The following is a 15361-nucleotide window of genomic DNA, read 5'->3' as shown; positions in this document are numbered from 1 at the left end:
TCCCAATTTATACCCTCACCAAAACAATATGAGGGATTCAATCGCTTCACATCCTCACGAGCATTGGTATTGTTTCTTAGTTTTAGCCTTCCTTTGAATATGTGGATGTATTGTGGTTTTCATTTTCGTTCTTTTCTTACTTATTCTGTTGAGCATCTGTTCATATATTTATTGGTCATTTGAATTTCCTCTACTGCGAAATGCCTGTTAAGGTATCTTCTGTCCATTTCTAATTGGGTCATCTGTCTTTTTCCTATGAATTGGGAGGAATTCTTTATAGGTTTCGGATACAGCCCCTTCATTTGTTGTGTGTGTGTTACAAATATCTTCTCCAGCCCTGTGTTATGACTATCTTTCACACTAATTGTGTCTTTTGACAAAAATGAATAATTTCTTTATTTCAAAATTTTGTGATAAGAACACAGTTTGAGATCTACCTGCTTAACAATTTTTAAAACATACAACACGGTATTATAGGTAAAATGTTGTACAGCAGATGTTTAGAACTTATTTATCTTGCTTAACTAAAACTTTATGCGCATTGATTAGTAACTCTCCATTTCCCCCATCCCTAGCTCTTAGCAAACACATTTCCACTTTTCAAGTCTATAAATTTGACTATTTTTGATACTTCATATAAGCAGAATCATGCAATATTTGTCTTTCTGTGACTGGTTTCTCACACCTAGCATAATATCTTCAAGGCTCATCCATGCTGTCTCTTGTTACAGAATTTCCTTCCATTCCATTGTATGTGCATACCATGCTTTGTCTTTTCATCTGCTGATGGATGTTTCCACATCTTGGCTATCGTGACTAGTGCTACAATGATCATGGGAATGTTAACATCTCTTCAAGATCTTGATTTCAATTCTTTTGGATACTCAGAAGTAGGATTGCTAGATCCTGTTTTTAATTTGGAGGGGGGAACATACATTCTGTATTCCATAGCAGCTGCACCATTTTACATTCTCACCAACAGTGTGCAAGGGTTCCAATTGCCCCACATCCTTGACAATTTTGTTGTTGCTATTGTTGTTGTTGTTTGATAATAGTCATCCTGACAAGTGTGAGGTGCTACTGTGATTTCCATCCTCCTGATGATTAGTGATGTTGAGCATCTTTTCATATACCTGTTGGCCATTTGTGTGTCGTCTTTGAAGAAAGGCCTGCTCAAGTCCTTAGCCCATTTTATAACTGGGTATTAGGTTTTTTTGTTAATGAATTGTTGGACTTATATATTTTGGAGCTTAAGTCCATATCAATTATATGGTTTGCAGACACTCTGTAGGTTGCCTTTTCACTCTGTTGATTGTTTCCTTTGCTGTACAGAAACTTTTTAGTTTGATGCAGTCACACATGTCCATTTGTGGTTTTGCCTGTGCTTTTGGTGTCATATCCAAAAAAATAATTGCCAAGACCAACGTTAAAAAGTTATTTCCCTAAATTTTCTTCTAGTAGTTTCATGATTTAAGGTCTTACATTTAAGTCTTTTATCCATTTTGTATTACGTTTATATATGTATAGTACCTCAGTGTCCCTTTTGTAATGGAGATAAGAATAGTACTTCATAGATTTTGTAAAAAGTAAATGAAGTAATATATATATAAAGCACATAAAAGAGTGCCTGGCATTTTCTGTTATAACTGTTAGCCCTGTACTGTGTTTCATTTTCCTTATAGCCCTGTCCCCATAGCCCCCATTCTGCCCTGGGATTCCAGGCCCAAACCCCTCTGGCTTCTACCACTGAGATGTGTGACAGTCCCTGTCCTGCTCTGGCCACTCCTCCACTGTTGACAGCATCCTGGGTTGCTGGCTGGCCATATCCACATGATGGGGACTCCACACTTCTGCATTGGTGGGAGTACCTGAGAGACAACATGTGCTGTGAGTGTCTATGCGGGGAGAGAGCAGGACACTTGGAGCTTCATGAAGGAAAAGGTGAACAAGCAGAGGGCTTTGAGAAACAAGACTCCTGTGTTTTCAGTAGAGAGGTGGGGCAGGATGCTGGGACTTTTCCAAGGGCATGTACGTGAAAGAGTCAGAGCTACGTGAATGTAATTAGTACCATTGAGCTGCCTTTCCAGTTTAGGTAACCAGATGTTATGTAATGAGTCAAATGACAGAATTAAAAAAAAAACACCTTTCAAATAATACAGTTTCTGATATACAAAAGTACCCCCCAATTAGTTAATAAATAAAATCCCCATTTATTCTCTTAAGTAAAATTAACTTGTAAATGACATAAAATTCAAACTTTTGTCCCACATTCCACCTCAATTTATTTTGCTTTCTTTTCTTTTCTTTTCTTTTTTCTTTCCCTTATTGAACAGCGAGTAGGCTGTGGTCCTTTTAGAACCTAAATCCTGAATGACTTCTTGCTCAATGCATGTAGTTTCCTCAGCCCCTCCAAAGTTAAATTAATCCAAACCCCATATCTTCCATGTGTGACAGTTTCTAATAGTCAAGATTAATGGAAAACAGAAAACTGTCACAGGACCTGTGAGTTACCTTCCATTTAGAAAAGAAAAACATTTAACATCTCTAGTGGTTATATAGAATAAAAGTATGTCCCAAGAAACAGTGCCTTGTGCAAAGATATTACAAATCTCAAAGACTTCTGGGGAGGAGGAAAGTAGAATAGAAAAGCTAGCCATATGTTCAATGCATCACACTCTCTGTGAACTCAATTGTAAAGTTAGCAACAAGCTAATTGTAACTCTTGCTTACCATGTTTTTGAGGAATGTTCATCTAAGCATATCCTCTCTGATCTCAAATGGGAAGCTCAGATACATTCCTATCTTCCTGCAAAGTTTAGAAATTTGCCATATCGTCAGCCTCAGTCACTAGACTAATTTGAGGTTCCCCTTTATTTTAATTTTAATTTTAATTTTTTTTTTTTTTTTTTTTGAGGGGAGGAAGGGCAGCAGGAAAGGGAGAGAGAATCTTAAGTAGGCTCCCAGCACAGAGCTTGACGGGGGGCTAGACTCACAACTGTGAGAGCATGACCTGAGCTGAAATCAAGAGTCAGACACTTAGCCCACTGAGCCACCAGGTTCCCCGAGGCTCCCTTTATTTTTAAACAGTTTATTGAGGTGTAATTGACAAACCATAAACACAGATTTAAAGTATGCAGTTTCATAAGTTATAACATATATGTACACCTGGAAAACAATCTTCACAAAGAAGATAATTAACATCCTCAACACCCAGGAAAGTTTCCTCATGGCCCTTCCTAATCCTTCCCACGCCCACCTCCCACTCCCTCCCCAGGAAACCACACATCTTCTTTCCGTCTTTTTATCTTAGTTTGCATTTGCTAGAACTTTACACAAATGTGGCCATACAATACATACTCTTTTTTCTGTGTGGCTTCTTTCACTCAACATAATTATTTTGACATTCATCGACATTTCTGCGTGTGACAATAGCTCATTCCCCATTTACTGCTGTGTAGTTTTCCACTGTATGGATATACCATTACTTGACTATCCATTCATCTGTCAGTGGACGTTTGGGTTCTTTCCAATTTTTAGCTATCACGAATAAAGCTGCTATGGATATTTGCACACAAGTCTTTGTATGGGGATATGCTTTCATTTTTCTTGAATAAATACCTTAAAGTGCAATGGCTAGATCATATAGTAGGTATATGCTTAACTTTTTTTTTTAATGTTTTATTTATTTTTGAGAGAGAGGGAGAAAGCGGGAGAGAGGCAGATAGGACAGGGACAGAGGATCTGAAGTGGGCTCCATGTTGACAGGCTGACAACAGCAAACCCGATTTGGGGCTCAGACCCATAAACCGCGAGATTGTGACCTGAACTAAAGTTGGCGCTCAATTGACTGAGCGACTTAACTTTTTTTTTTTTTTTTTTTTTTTTTTTTTTAACATTTTTTATTTATTTTTGGGACAGAGAGAGACAGAGCATGAACGGGGGAGGGGCAGAGAGAGAGGGAGACACAGAATCGGAAACAGGCTCCAGGCTCCGAGCCATCAGCCCAGAGCCTGACGCGGGGCTCGAACTCACGGACCGCGAGATCGTGACCTGGCTGAAGTCGGACGCTTAACCGACTGCGCCACCCAGGCGCCCCAACGACTTAACTTTTTAAGAAACTGCCAAAATGTTCTCCAAACTAGTTGTACCATTTTGTATTCCTACCATCATTGGTTAGGAATTCCAGTTGCTCTATATCCTTGTCAACACTTGGAAGTGTCAATCTTTTAAATTGTATCTATACTAATAGATATGTAGTGTTCATATGGCCCATTCAAGCATTTTTTATGATGGCTGTTTTAAAAATCCTTATCAGATAATTCCAACATCTGAGTACTCTTTTTTTTTAAGTTTATTTATTTATTTTGAGAGAGAGAAAGAGAGAGAAAGCACAAGTGGGGGAGGGACAGAGAGAGAGGGAGAGAGAGAGAGAATCTGAAGCAGGCTCCACACTGCCAATGCAGAGCCTGATGCAGGACTCGAACTCACAAACTGACAGATCATGACCTGAGCCAAAGTCAGACCCATGCACCCCAATATCTGAGTTCTCTTGATATTGGCACCTGATGATGATCTTTTCTCATTCCAGTTGTGATTATCCTGGTTGTTGGTATTGATTAATGATTTTCTATTGTTTACTGGACGCTCTGGGTGTTATGTCATGAGACTGTGCATCTTACTTGACCTTTCTTCTTTTTAGAAGGCAGTCACCTTGTTTAGGTGTAGCAAGCAGGTCCAGATGGGATGTATGTTCAGCTCTCTTGGGAGCCTGCTGATGCCAGCCTGGTGACAATGGAGCACCAACTCTCATTGTCTCATTTCCACTGGACAAAGGTGGAAGTTCAGGTCCACACTTTGCCTTACTGACACCAGGGGCAGTGGACACAGTGCAAACTAGCATTCTTCATCCCACCTTGTTCTGTCATGTTGCTTCCAGGTGGGAGTGGAAGCTCAGATCCCTCCTGGAAATCAATTTTATCTTAATCTATGTATATGTTACTTTGAATTCTTTACATACTACAAAGAACCAAGTGGATATCTTACAAATGGAAATATTCTTTAAAAACACTCAGCAGCTGGGGCTCCTGGATGGCTCAGTCAGTTAAGCGTCTGACTTCAGCTCAGGTCATGATCTTGCGGTTCGTGAGTTTGAGCCCCGCGTTGGGCTCTGTGCTGACAGCTCAGAGCCTGGGGCCTGCTTCGGATTCTGTGTCTCCCTCTCTCTCTGCCCCTCCTCTGCTCACACTCTGTCTCTCAAAAATAAATAAATGTTAAAAATTTTTTTAAATTTTTTTACTTTCATCTTTTTCTTTTGCAAAATAAAAACAGCCCTGGAATTTCAATGACTTGACACCAAAGTTTATTCTGAACTCCCCTGAAGTCCAGTCAGCGATTGGGAACAGCCTTCATACTGCTGTCCTTTAAGCTCTGACTCTAGAATCAAGGTCCCTTTTATCCTAAGTCCCCAGTGTCCCTCAGGGCCTCCCCAGGGTCACTACTGGATCCTCTGCATCTGGCCCATTGATTGAGAGATTGAGAGAATAGAGGATTCTATGGGGTGTTTTATGTCCAGGCATGGAAGTGGTATACATCTTAGCTGCCCAAATTCCAACATCCACAACCCACTCATGGCCCAAACAGGGAATTTGGGAAACAAAGTCTTCGGGAAAGAAAATAGGGTAGTGAGCAACTAGCTAGATTCCCATTTGCCCAGTGGATTGGCATTAGTTTTAGATATATCAATGAACTGTGTTTATATTTTTGTAATTAGGTAAGTTTTTCCTTCTTCATATTCAAAACTAATACTATGGTTTAGTGTCTTGTGTAGTAATTTGTTTTTCCTTGTCTCACTCTCCCCTTCCCTTCCTTTCTTTTTCTTTTTCTTTCTTTCTTTCTTTCTTTCTTTCTTTCTTTCTTTCTTTCTTTCTTTCTTTCTTTCTTATTTTTCATCAATAAATATTTATTGAGCCGACCTCTGGACCCCTCTGATGTCCAAGCACTCTTCAGGTTCTAGGAACATAGCAGTGAACAAAACAAGAAATCAAGATTACTGTTTTCTTGTGCATAAACTCTAGTGGAAAGGCTCAGAAACAAGGAGCAAAACAAATATAGGTAAAGCTCCAGACAGTGGAAAGTTCTGTGAGAGAAAACAACGTGAAAGTTTTGAGATGGTGAAGAGGAAAAAGATGGTTGGATTAAAAGGTCAATGACGGTGCTTTTGAGCATTTTCATTTCAGCCGAGTCCAGAATGACAAGAAGGAACCAGCTGTTTGATGATCTTGGTGATAATCTCTGGCTCTGGTACATTCAACCCTCTGCCTCTTTTGCAAGTACACCTATGCTGCAGAACACACCTGGAGAGGAACGTTCAACCATGCTGACAATTCTCACTTGAAACACTGGCCCGCACACCTTAAGGGGGCCCTAATGCTGCACAGTAATCTCAGTGGCTGTCAAAATGTGGTCCCCAGATGGGCTGCCTCACCTGGGGGCTTGTTAGAAATGTAGCTTCTCAGTCCCAGCCCCAGGTCCACCCAGTCATTAACTCTGGGGAGGAGCCCGGTGTTTGTTTCAACAAGCCTTGTAGGTGCTGCTGATGTGCACAAAGCCAAAGAGCCACTGCCCTAGTCCCACTGGGTGCTCCTGGGTGACTGCTTCCCAGCATCTCCTCTCTCCTGAAGCCCTCCTCAACCTCACCCTCGGTGGATGACCTAACATACCTTCTTGAACAAACAAAGCAACCAGAAGTGAAATCGCACAGACTCCCACTACCATATTTCCTCACCTTCTGGCATCTGTACTAGAATTTTCTATCTTCTCACCTGTTTTTGTAAAGGAAACTCCGTGCTCTTATCTGTCACTGGTCCTTCTACTCAGCTCTGGTTCTCATCCCCTCTTGCCTATTCAAGGACATCGCAACTTAAATAACAGTGTTATTTCCATTACATTCTGGTGGCATATACCTGTCCCTTTTTACTTTATTTTCATATGCTTTAAGTGTTTGAGGCAATTACAGAATCATGACATTCTACCCCCAAATAATTCAGTATAAATATTTTAGAAACAATATTTGTATAGAAAACCAAAAAAGATTATTATGAACAAAATGAGTAATAATTCCTTAAATCTCATATCCGGTTCATAATCAGATTTCCTCCATTGTCCTTCAAAAATCCATGCAACTGTTTTCTCAAAGCCAAGATGCATTCCAGGACCTGGTGGTTTCTTCCTTGATTTCTTTAACTCCAGGCTAGCCCTTCCTTTCCCTTATCCTTTTTAATGGAAAAGTCAGGGCCAGTTGTCCTGTCAAATAAATGTCCCACCTTCTGGACATTTCTGATTGCTCCCTGATGGTGACATTTAGTTTGTCCTCTATTTCTTGTATTCCCTATAAAAACAAATTTAGAGTTAAAGACTGGATAGATTTAACTTAAGCATTTGCAGAGGGATGTTGTGATGAGCACTAGGTGATGTAAGGAATTGTTGAGTCACTATATTAAATGTATATGTATTCATGCATATATATAATGGATGTATGTAATTTTACTTAAAATTTTATTATAAAACAAAACAGAAAATGCGTGAAACAGTTCAACAAATTGTTATAAAATGATCACTCATATAACTCCCACCCTAAATAAGAGAAAAAGACCTTTACTCCAGAAGCCCCTGATACCATGTCCCTCCCAAGTTATATCCCTCCCTTTCTCCTATTATTCTAGATGTACTCATTATTCTAACTTTTATAATATTTTTGCCCTGGTCTTTCTTTATGGTTTTACCAACTTATGAGGCATTCCCAAACAATATACGTGCATTTTAACCTGATTTTCAACTTCATATAAATGACAACATACAGTATGAATTCTGTTTTGTCTAGCTTCTTTTGCTCAATGAAGTATTTAAGATTCATCCATATCCTTTCATATAATTGCAGTTCATCCATTTTCACTTATATTTCATTGTATGATTATATTACCCTATATTTTTACATTCTACTGTTGATGGGCTATTATGAAAAATGCTGCTGTGTTCTTGTGCATGTAACTCTACAGCCTGCATAAACAGGCATTTCTTCAGGGTGTCACCTGGTGGTGGTTTTGCTGATCAGAGAGTAGATTATCTTTCAACTTACTGGGTTCTGCCAGTATTTAAAAAGTGGTTTTACCTGTTTACTCTTTCACAAGCATTTCTTGTTCCACATTCTTGCCAGCATTTGATATTATCATTTAAAACTATTTGACAAAACTTGTGGGTGTGTAGTAGTGACTCATGTGGTTTTAATTTGAATTTCTCTGGATTACTTATGAAACAGCATTTAAAAAAAAAGTTTTGGGGGTGCCTGGTGGCTCAGTCGGTTAAGTGTCCCACTTCGGCTCAGGTCATGATCTCACGGTTCATGAGTTCAAGCCCCACATCAGGCTCTGTGCCGACAGCTCAGACCCTGGAGCCTGCTTCAGTTTCTGTGTCTCCCTCTCTTTCTGCCCCTCCCTTGCTCGTACTCTGTCTCTCTCTCTCTCTCCCTCAAAAATAAACATAAAAAGAAAAAAAGTTTTGGATGTTTGGACACCTGATTGACCTGACACGTTGACTGAGAAGTCCATCCATCCCCCATAGCTCTGCAGTACATCTTCCATTGCAAATCAGGTGTCAATGTATCGATTTGTTTGGGGCTGTCTATTCTGTACAGTGAGTCGATTTGTCTATATCTGCGCCAGTACCACCCAGTCTTCATTACTAAAGTTCCATAATAATTCTGCATTTCTGGTAGACAAGACCTACATTTTTGTTCTTTAAAAGGGCCTTGGCATGGGGCGCCTGGGTGGCTCAGTGAGTTGAGCGTCCGACTTCGGCTTGGGTCATGATCTCACGGTTTGTGAGTTCGAGCCCCGCATTGGGCTCTGTGCTGGCAGCTCACAGCCTGGAGCCCGCTTCGGATTCTGTGTCTCCGTCTCTCTCTGCCCCTCCCCCACTCGTGCTCTGTCTCTCTCTGTCTCAGAAATAAAGAAACATTAAAAAAAATTTTTTAAAATAAAAGGGCCTTGGCAGATTTTTTTTTGAGCGTCCATAGAAATCTTTCACCAATTTGTGAAATTGAAAACAATTCCTGTTGGAATTTTTATGATTATATTGCATAATTGTGATTATACTGAATAACTGTTGTTGTACTGAATTTTTAGTTTAGTGTGGTTTCAACTGAGAGATAATAAATATCTTTCCATTAATACTATTTTTGTCATTGATTTCTCTCTTTTTTTTTAATGTTTATTTTTTTGAGAATGAGAGAGCGTGAACGGGAGAGGAGCAGAGAGAGAGGGAGCACAGAATCAGAAACAGGCTCCAAACTCCAAGCTGTCAGCACAGAGCCCGATGTGGAGCTCAAACTCACAAACCGCAAGATCATGACCTGGGCTGAAGTCAGATGCTTAACCCACTAAGCCACTTAGGTGCCCCTTTGTCATTGATTTCTAATATAATTGCATTGTGACCAGAAAATATATTTCATATGATTTAAATATTTTTAGATTTGATAAGCCTTGCTTTTTAGTCCAGGATACAATCAATTTTGTAAATATTCGCATGCATATTCTACAGTTGATACTTATTTTATTGACTAAATAGGACTGTTTTTTAAAATCATGTTGCTCAGGGGTGCCTGGGTGGCTCAGTCGGTTGAGCGTCCGGCTTCGGCTCAGGTCATGATCTCACAGCTTTTGAGTTCAAGCCCCGTGTTGGTCTCTGTGCTGGCAGCTCAGAGCCTGGAGCCTGCTTCGGATTCTGTGTCTCCCTCTCTCTCTGCCCCAAACCCACTCGCATTCTGTCTCTGTCTCTCTCAAAAATAAATAAACATTAAAAAAAAAAATTAAAAAATAAAATCATGTTGTTCAAATCTTTTACATCATTACTAATCTTTTGTATAGTTATTTTACCAATTACTGATAGGTACGTATAAAAATCTCCTTTATTTACTTGATGCCATTTTTTTAAGATTTTATTTTTAAGTAATCTCTACACCCAACATGGGGCCCGAATTCACAACCCCAAGATCAAGAGTCGCACACTGCATCAACTGAGGCAGCCAGGTGCCCTTGATGCCATATTATTAGGTGCATAGCTGTTTAGAATTATTATATATTACTGGCAAATTGAGCTTTTTATCATTATGAGAAAACCTTTCCTATTTGTAGAAATGATGTTTGCCTTAATGTCTATACCAACTTTCTTTGGTTGCTATTTATATGGTGGATCTTTTTCTATTACATTTGTTTGAATCAGGATTCAGACAAGGTACACATACTGCGTTTGGTTATATGCTTACATTTTTCTTAATAGTTATAGCACTATTCAAAGTAAATTGTACATATTAGGTGAGTTTAATAGTTTGTGCTTTTTAGTGAATTGATCCATTTCATCTACAATGTCAAATTTATGTGTGTAAAGTTGTTTGCAGTATTCCCTTATACTTCTGATGTCTGCAGAGTCTTTAGTGATAGTCTTTATTTCATTCTTAGCATTGATCACTTTTTGTCTTCTCTTATTTTTCATTGGATTTTTCTGTATTTTCTGTCAAATGTAATTTAATGTGGATTTTCCAAAAAATCCTTTGACTTTGTTGGGATCTTTGAAACAGTAGATTGATGCCCTTCATTACATCTTTAATTGGGGAAATTCTCAGCCATTATCTCTTCAAATATTAACTTTTTCCATTCTTCTTTCCTCCAGGACTGCAAATTAATTATGTTCTATTTTTCGCACTGTATTCTCCTGGCTTGTTTTGTCTTGCTTCACCATATGTCTTGTGATACTTGATTGTTTCCTGGACATTTTATTTGAAAAGATACTTTTATGTATAATGTAAGACCTTAGGCAATGTTATCATATTCTAAAGAAGACTTTTCATTCCAGCAGACATCTGAGAGTGTTTATAGTTCAGGAACAAAGTTTGAAGTTTTGTGAGCCATCTTTATAGTCTCTGAGAATATAGTACACACCAACATCCAGAGTAAAGTTCAGTTTCTAGCCCAGTACAGGGAACATAACACTAGGGCTCTCCCTTGGTAGGTGCTAAGCTCCAACCCCCATTGCTCCACCAAAAATACATCTCCACCTTTCAGGGAACTTTCATGGATTGGTAAATAATCCCAGGTGTTTTGGGGTTCTCAGCCAAAAGCAAAACATATTTCACTAAAGTCTTCCTCCTTGATTGCCAAAGGACTTGACCTATGTTCACTTGACCTCTTAAGAATGGCAGAAGCAGAGCTTTGTATGTCTGCTTTCTCTATTCACAAATACCCCTCGTTTAGAACCAGCCTTATTTTATCTCTGAGCTCTAATCCTTTCCCTTTTCTCTCCTGATAATTTTTTAAAACTTTCTTTTAATTACTTTTTTTCATTTGTCTTCATCAGGGTAGTTGGACCAAATCCCACAGCACACCATTAGCAAAAGGTAACATATAGCATAGACTATTCTGTACCTTTTTTTCTTACTTAATATATTTGGGATAGATAGTACAATATCACAACTGGGATATTAACATTGATACAATCTACCAGTCTTATTCAGATCTCCCTATTTTTATTATACTCATTTGCACACATATGTATTTAGTTTTACACAACTTCATCATGTGTATTGGTGATATGTCTAATATTGGTGATAATTTTAATTCTTTAGCATCTGTTTTGTAGCCTTGGAAAGGAAAGACAAGGTCTGAGTGCCCAGTCTAATAGAAGAGCCCTAGACAAACTGTGATCTCAAAGGACTCTACCCTTAGGCTAAGGGTAATATAGAGATATAACTCCAGACCCAAGGAGCACAAGGAAAACTACTTTATCTGATGAGTAGAACTGCAGGGGAAAGTGTCCACTAATACTTTATAGCCATAAGCCAGTCCTCATGCTGATTTTCAACCAAAATTGACATCACTTGGGTGGCTTCAAAAATCTCTAGATCAACATTAATTTAAGTGCTTCTAGATTCATGTTGCCTCCGGGCATCTTACAGAAGAAAATACATATGGTTTCTGGAGAAACCTACATTTATTTCAGATCTCACAGAATTTTCCACAGATAATACTACCAAGGACCTACTTCCTTTGAATTGATTCTTAAATTACTCCAGATTTGGCCAGTGAGAACGCCTTCAAGCTGCAGTGCTATTGTTATTGAAAGAGGGGTCTCCCCAACTTCATTTCCTCCCTTTCACATCTCACCCTGCTTTCCCTTCCAGTCAACCAAAACTGCTCGTATTAAGGTAAACCCCTTTTAGGGTATATCCAATGAACGCTATCCAGTCCTTACCTTTTGATTTTTTTTTACATCATGGACCACGCCTTCCTTTATGAAACTCTCCTATTCTTGGCTTCCATAATATCACATCCTTCAATTCAGACATGAGTGACCTGAAAAATGAGGTCCACACGGAATCCCTTTTGCTGGTAAGGGTGGTATCAGTGGTGGTAGTTGCAAGGTCAGGCTCCTGGCACAAAAAATGGCATCCTTGGTGTAAACAACAGCAGATATTTCTCCCAGTGATTGTCAGGCAGCAGCACTGGTGGTGGGCGCCTCAGCAGGCATGTTCAGAGCATGGTGTAAGGGTTCCTTAGACCCTTAATTAAGGTCTGAGTGCTTCTTAGACCCTCTAGTTCCTACAAGCTTACTTAGCATTCAAGCTTGCTTTTCCAGTCCCCCAGCAGTACGGGGAGTACACGGAATCCTCTTATTAATACCCCTTATTCTTTAATCAGCCAGAATTAGCTTCCATCTCTGGAAAGTAAGAATTCTGATTAATCAGAGTCAGTTATTATGCTGCCCCTGGTAACTGGCAGTTGCAATTTCATACAGTAAGTGTTATAACAGAGGTGAGCTATGGAGAGTAACAGGATAGGCATGTGACCCAGCCTCTGGGGCCTAGGGAAGAATTTCACAAAGGGGAGATACCTGAGCTGAGTTCTGAAAGAGGATTGTGAATTAGCCAGACACAGAGCATTCTAGGACATTGTAGATAGAAGGACATTCCAGGCTGGGAAACAGAGATGCCCAGGAATGGTATAAATCACATGGCAACATTTTTTGAGATGGGGACAGGGTGAGGAAAGAGGTGAGGTAGCAGAATTAAGCGAGAAGATCTCTGAGGATTTGTATATCATACCCAAAGTGGTTTCCTGGACTAGTAGCAGGGCTTGAGCACTTGCCTTGCAATGTATATCCCAGGGAGAAGGTAAATGCTTGACACTTCCTGGATATGGTTTTAGGTGATTACTTATTTTGTATTCAGCTCTCAGCCTTGCCTGAAAACTCAGGAAACAGCTAGTTGAAAGTGACAGTAGCCCATGATGGAAATTCTGACCCAGAAAGAAACCAGCATGCTGGACCCTCACATTGCAAACCCCTGAGCACGACTCCTCTCCCTTAGTCCTTGCAACTATGATCCAACTCAGCCAAACTCCATTCCCTTAGAGACCTTGTTATCTCAGGTTCTCCCCCAGACAACCCTCCTCCCTCCACTGTGTCTTCTACAATTTAGTTAACAGAGTGCTTTTCTCCAAAGCTGTATCTTGCTTTACTAGGAAAGAAAACATTTTATAAACCTTAGTGTTGGCCTTATTGCTAGAAAACCTATAGCTAAGCTGATTGCTTACGTGGAACAACTTATTTTTTTTAATTATTACTACCTCTGTTTTAGAGAGAGCGTGCATGAGCAGGGGAGAGGGGCAGAGGGAGAGAGGGGGAATGTTAAGCAGGCTCCACAGTCAGCCCGGACCCTGACGGGGGGCTCTATCCCATGACCCTGGGCTCATGACCTGAGCCAAAATCAAGTCAGAGGCTCAACTGACTGAGCCACCCAGGCACCTCTCACATGGAACAACTTCTAGGCAACAAGTTTAATTACTGTTTTGTCTGCCTCTGCTGTTAGATATGCTATTGTCTCTCAGTTCCAAACTTACCCTTCTATGCTCTACTTTGTGAGTCTGGGGCTGGGACTCCGCAAACATTGCTGCTCTACCTGCTGGTTGCCTGTTAGGCTCTTCCAATAGAGGATGCCAGAAGTGGAGGGCAAGGCTGCAGGAAAGAGAGGACTTGCAAAGAGACAGGATTTGCTATTCCTGTCTGCTTCTTATGGGATTGCTGCTTGTGTCCTTCCAGCGAGTCAGATACCCTCCTCACACTGGTGGCACCTATTGCTTCCAGGAGCAGAAGCTGATCAAGTTTGTGGTTTTTTCAACACTTTCAGAACCAATTGGGCAGCGCCACTCTGCAGAGGTCTGAGTACTATCTCCATGGACTCCTACGTTTCTAAGTGTTTACCGTTCTAACAACTTGGCTAGACTCCCTCAGTCCCAAGGGTAGTGGCTGCTTCCGGCAGTTGGAACCTACCCAACAACATAGTGTTCTGCTTTTCCAGTTACCTATGCACAGCTCTTTATACCTGGTTAACAATTCTTGATATTAAATTCTCTCTGCTCAATCTAGTGGGATTTCTGTCTCCTTACCAGACTCTGGCCAGAATACTTCCCTCTCTGCTTTCTGAGTTTTCCTTTTTGTAAATCAGTCTTTCTTATTTTGTCTGATCAAATAATTTGTATTATCTATTTTGGAAATAGAATCAAAATAATGTTTTCCTGTGTAAACTCGGATTTCAAAGTTTGTCTTTTTCCCCTAACCTCTCATGCATTTCCTACAGCCATGACACTGGGAATCCTCCCGGCCCCCAACTTGGGTCCCTTTTCACTTCTTAGTGCTTGAATGCTACACAGAAGACAATGAAAATTCTGACTCAGGAAAAAAGCACTCAGTCTTCAAGCAAGGACATCATCCTGCACATTCCCTGCATCTTCCTAGGTATTAGCTTCAAGTCTAGTTTCTTTTTAGAACGGAGATGTACATGGCCCTCTCGCCAGTATTTGCTTTGTTCAACAGACATGAGTAGAAAAGGCTTTCTGGTGAGTGGGAAGAGGAAGTCGTTATTCTTTGGGGGTTTGGACCATAGTGTTCTACAGTGATTAAGCTCCTCTTGCCTGCAGACTTATTCCCCTGCAGGGAATAAGAAGGAATAAGGAATAAGAAGACATTTCTTCTTTGCTGTTGTGTTTTCAGCCTCTAACTTTATTCTGCTAAGAAGCGTGGCTCTCTTTCCTACTACAGGTGCCTTCTCTCCACATTTGACTTCATTCTGGGTGGTGACTGGCCACATCATCCTCACGTTTGGAGATGCCTTACTTGGGCAATATTTGAGCCATTGGCAGGATGTTACCCTGTGAGTTGCTATGAAAAGAGGAAACAAGACTTTGGGGACTTTACAGAGGAAAGACAGAAAGAACAAGAAGAGCTGAGAGGTATCCTGAGATGAGGTAAGCAGGCT

The 15361-nt window shown here is 40.2% G+C and overlaps 1 protein-coding gene across 4 annotated transcripts in view; it reads left to right on the top strand.

Moving 5' to 3' along the window:
- The window catches only part of LOC132689547 (NXPE family member 3-like), a 73301-nt gene that overhangs the window by 21735 nt on the left and 36205 nt on the right, over positions 1–15361 (top strand). For 2 of the 4 annotated variants that reach the window (XM_078440430.2, XM_078440432.2), the window contains 2 exons: positions 14684–14841; positions 15145–15350. The exons of 1 other annotated variant lie outside the window; for it this stretch is intronic. In XM_078440430.2, coding sequence (XP_078296556.1) covers positions 15346–15350 — 5 coding nt within the window. In that variant the 5' untranslated portion in view covers positions 14684–14841; positions 15145–15345. The remainder of the gene's footprint in view (positions 1–14683; positions 14842–15144; positions 15351–15361) is intronic. One more of the 4 variants, XM_078440431.2, reaches the window with a different exon arrangement.

The sequence above is a fragment of the Panthera onca genome, chromosome E3, assembly GCF_046562875.1.
Source record: "Panthera onca isolate mPanOnc1 chromosome E3, mPanOnc1 haplotype 2, whole genome shotgun sequence".
Taxonomy (NCBI): Eukaryota; Metazoa; Chordata; class Mammalia; order Carnivora; family Felidae; genus Panthera; species Panthera onca.
The sequence above is the reverse complement of the archived record's forward strand: the minus strand, read 5'-3'. Positions and strand labels throughout refer to the sequence as shown.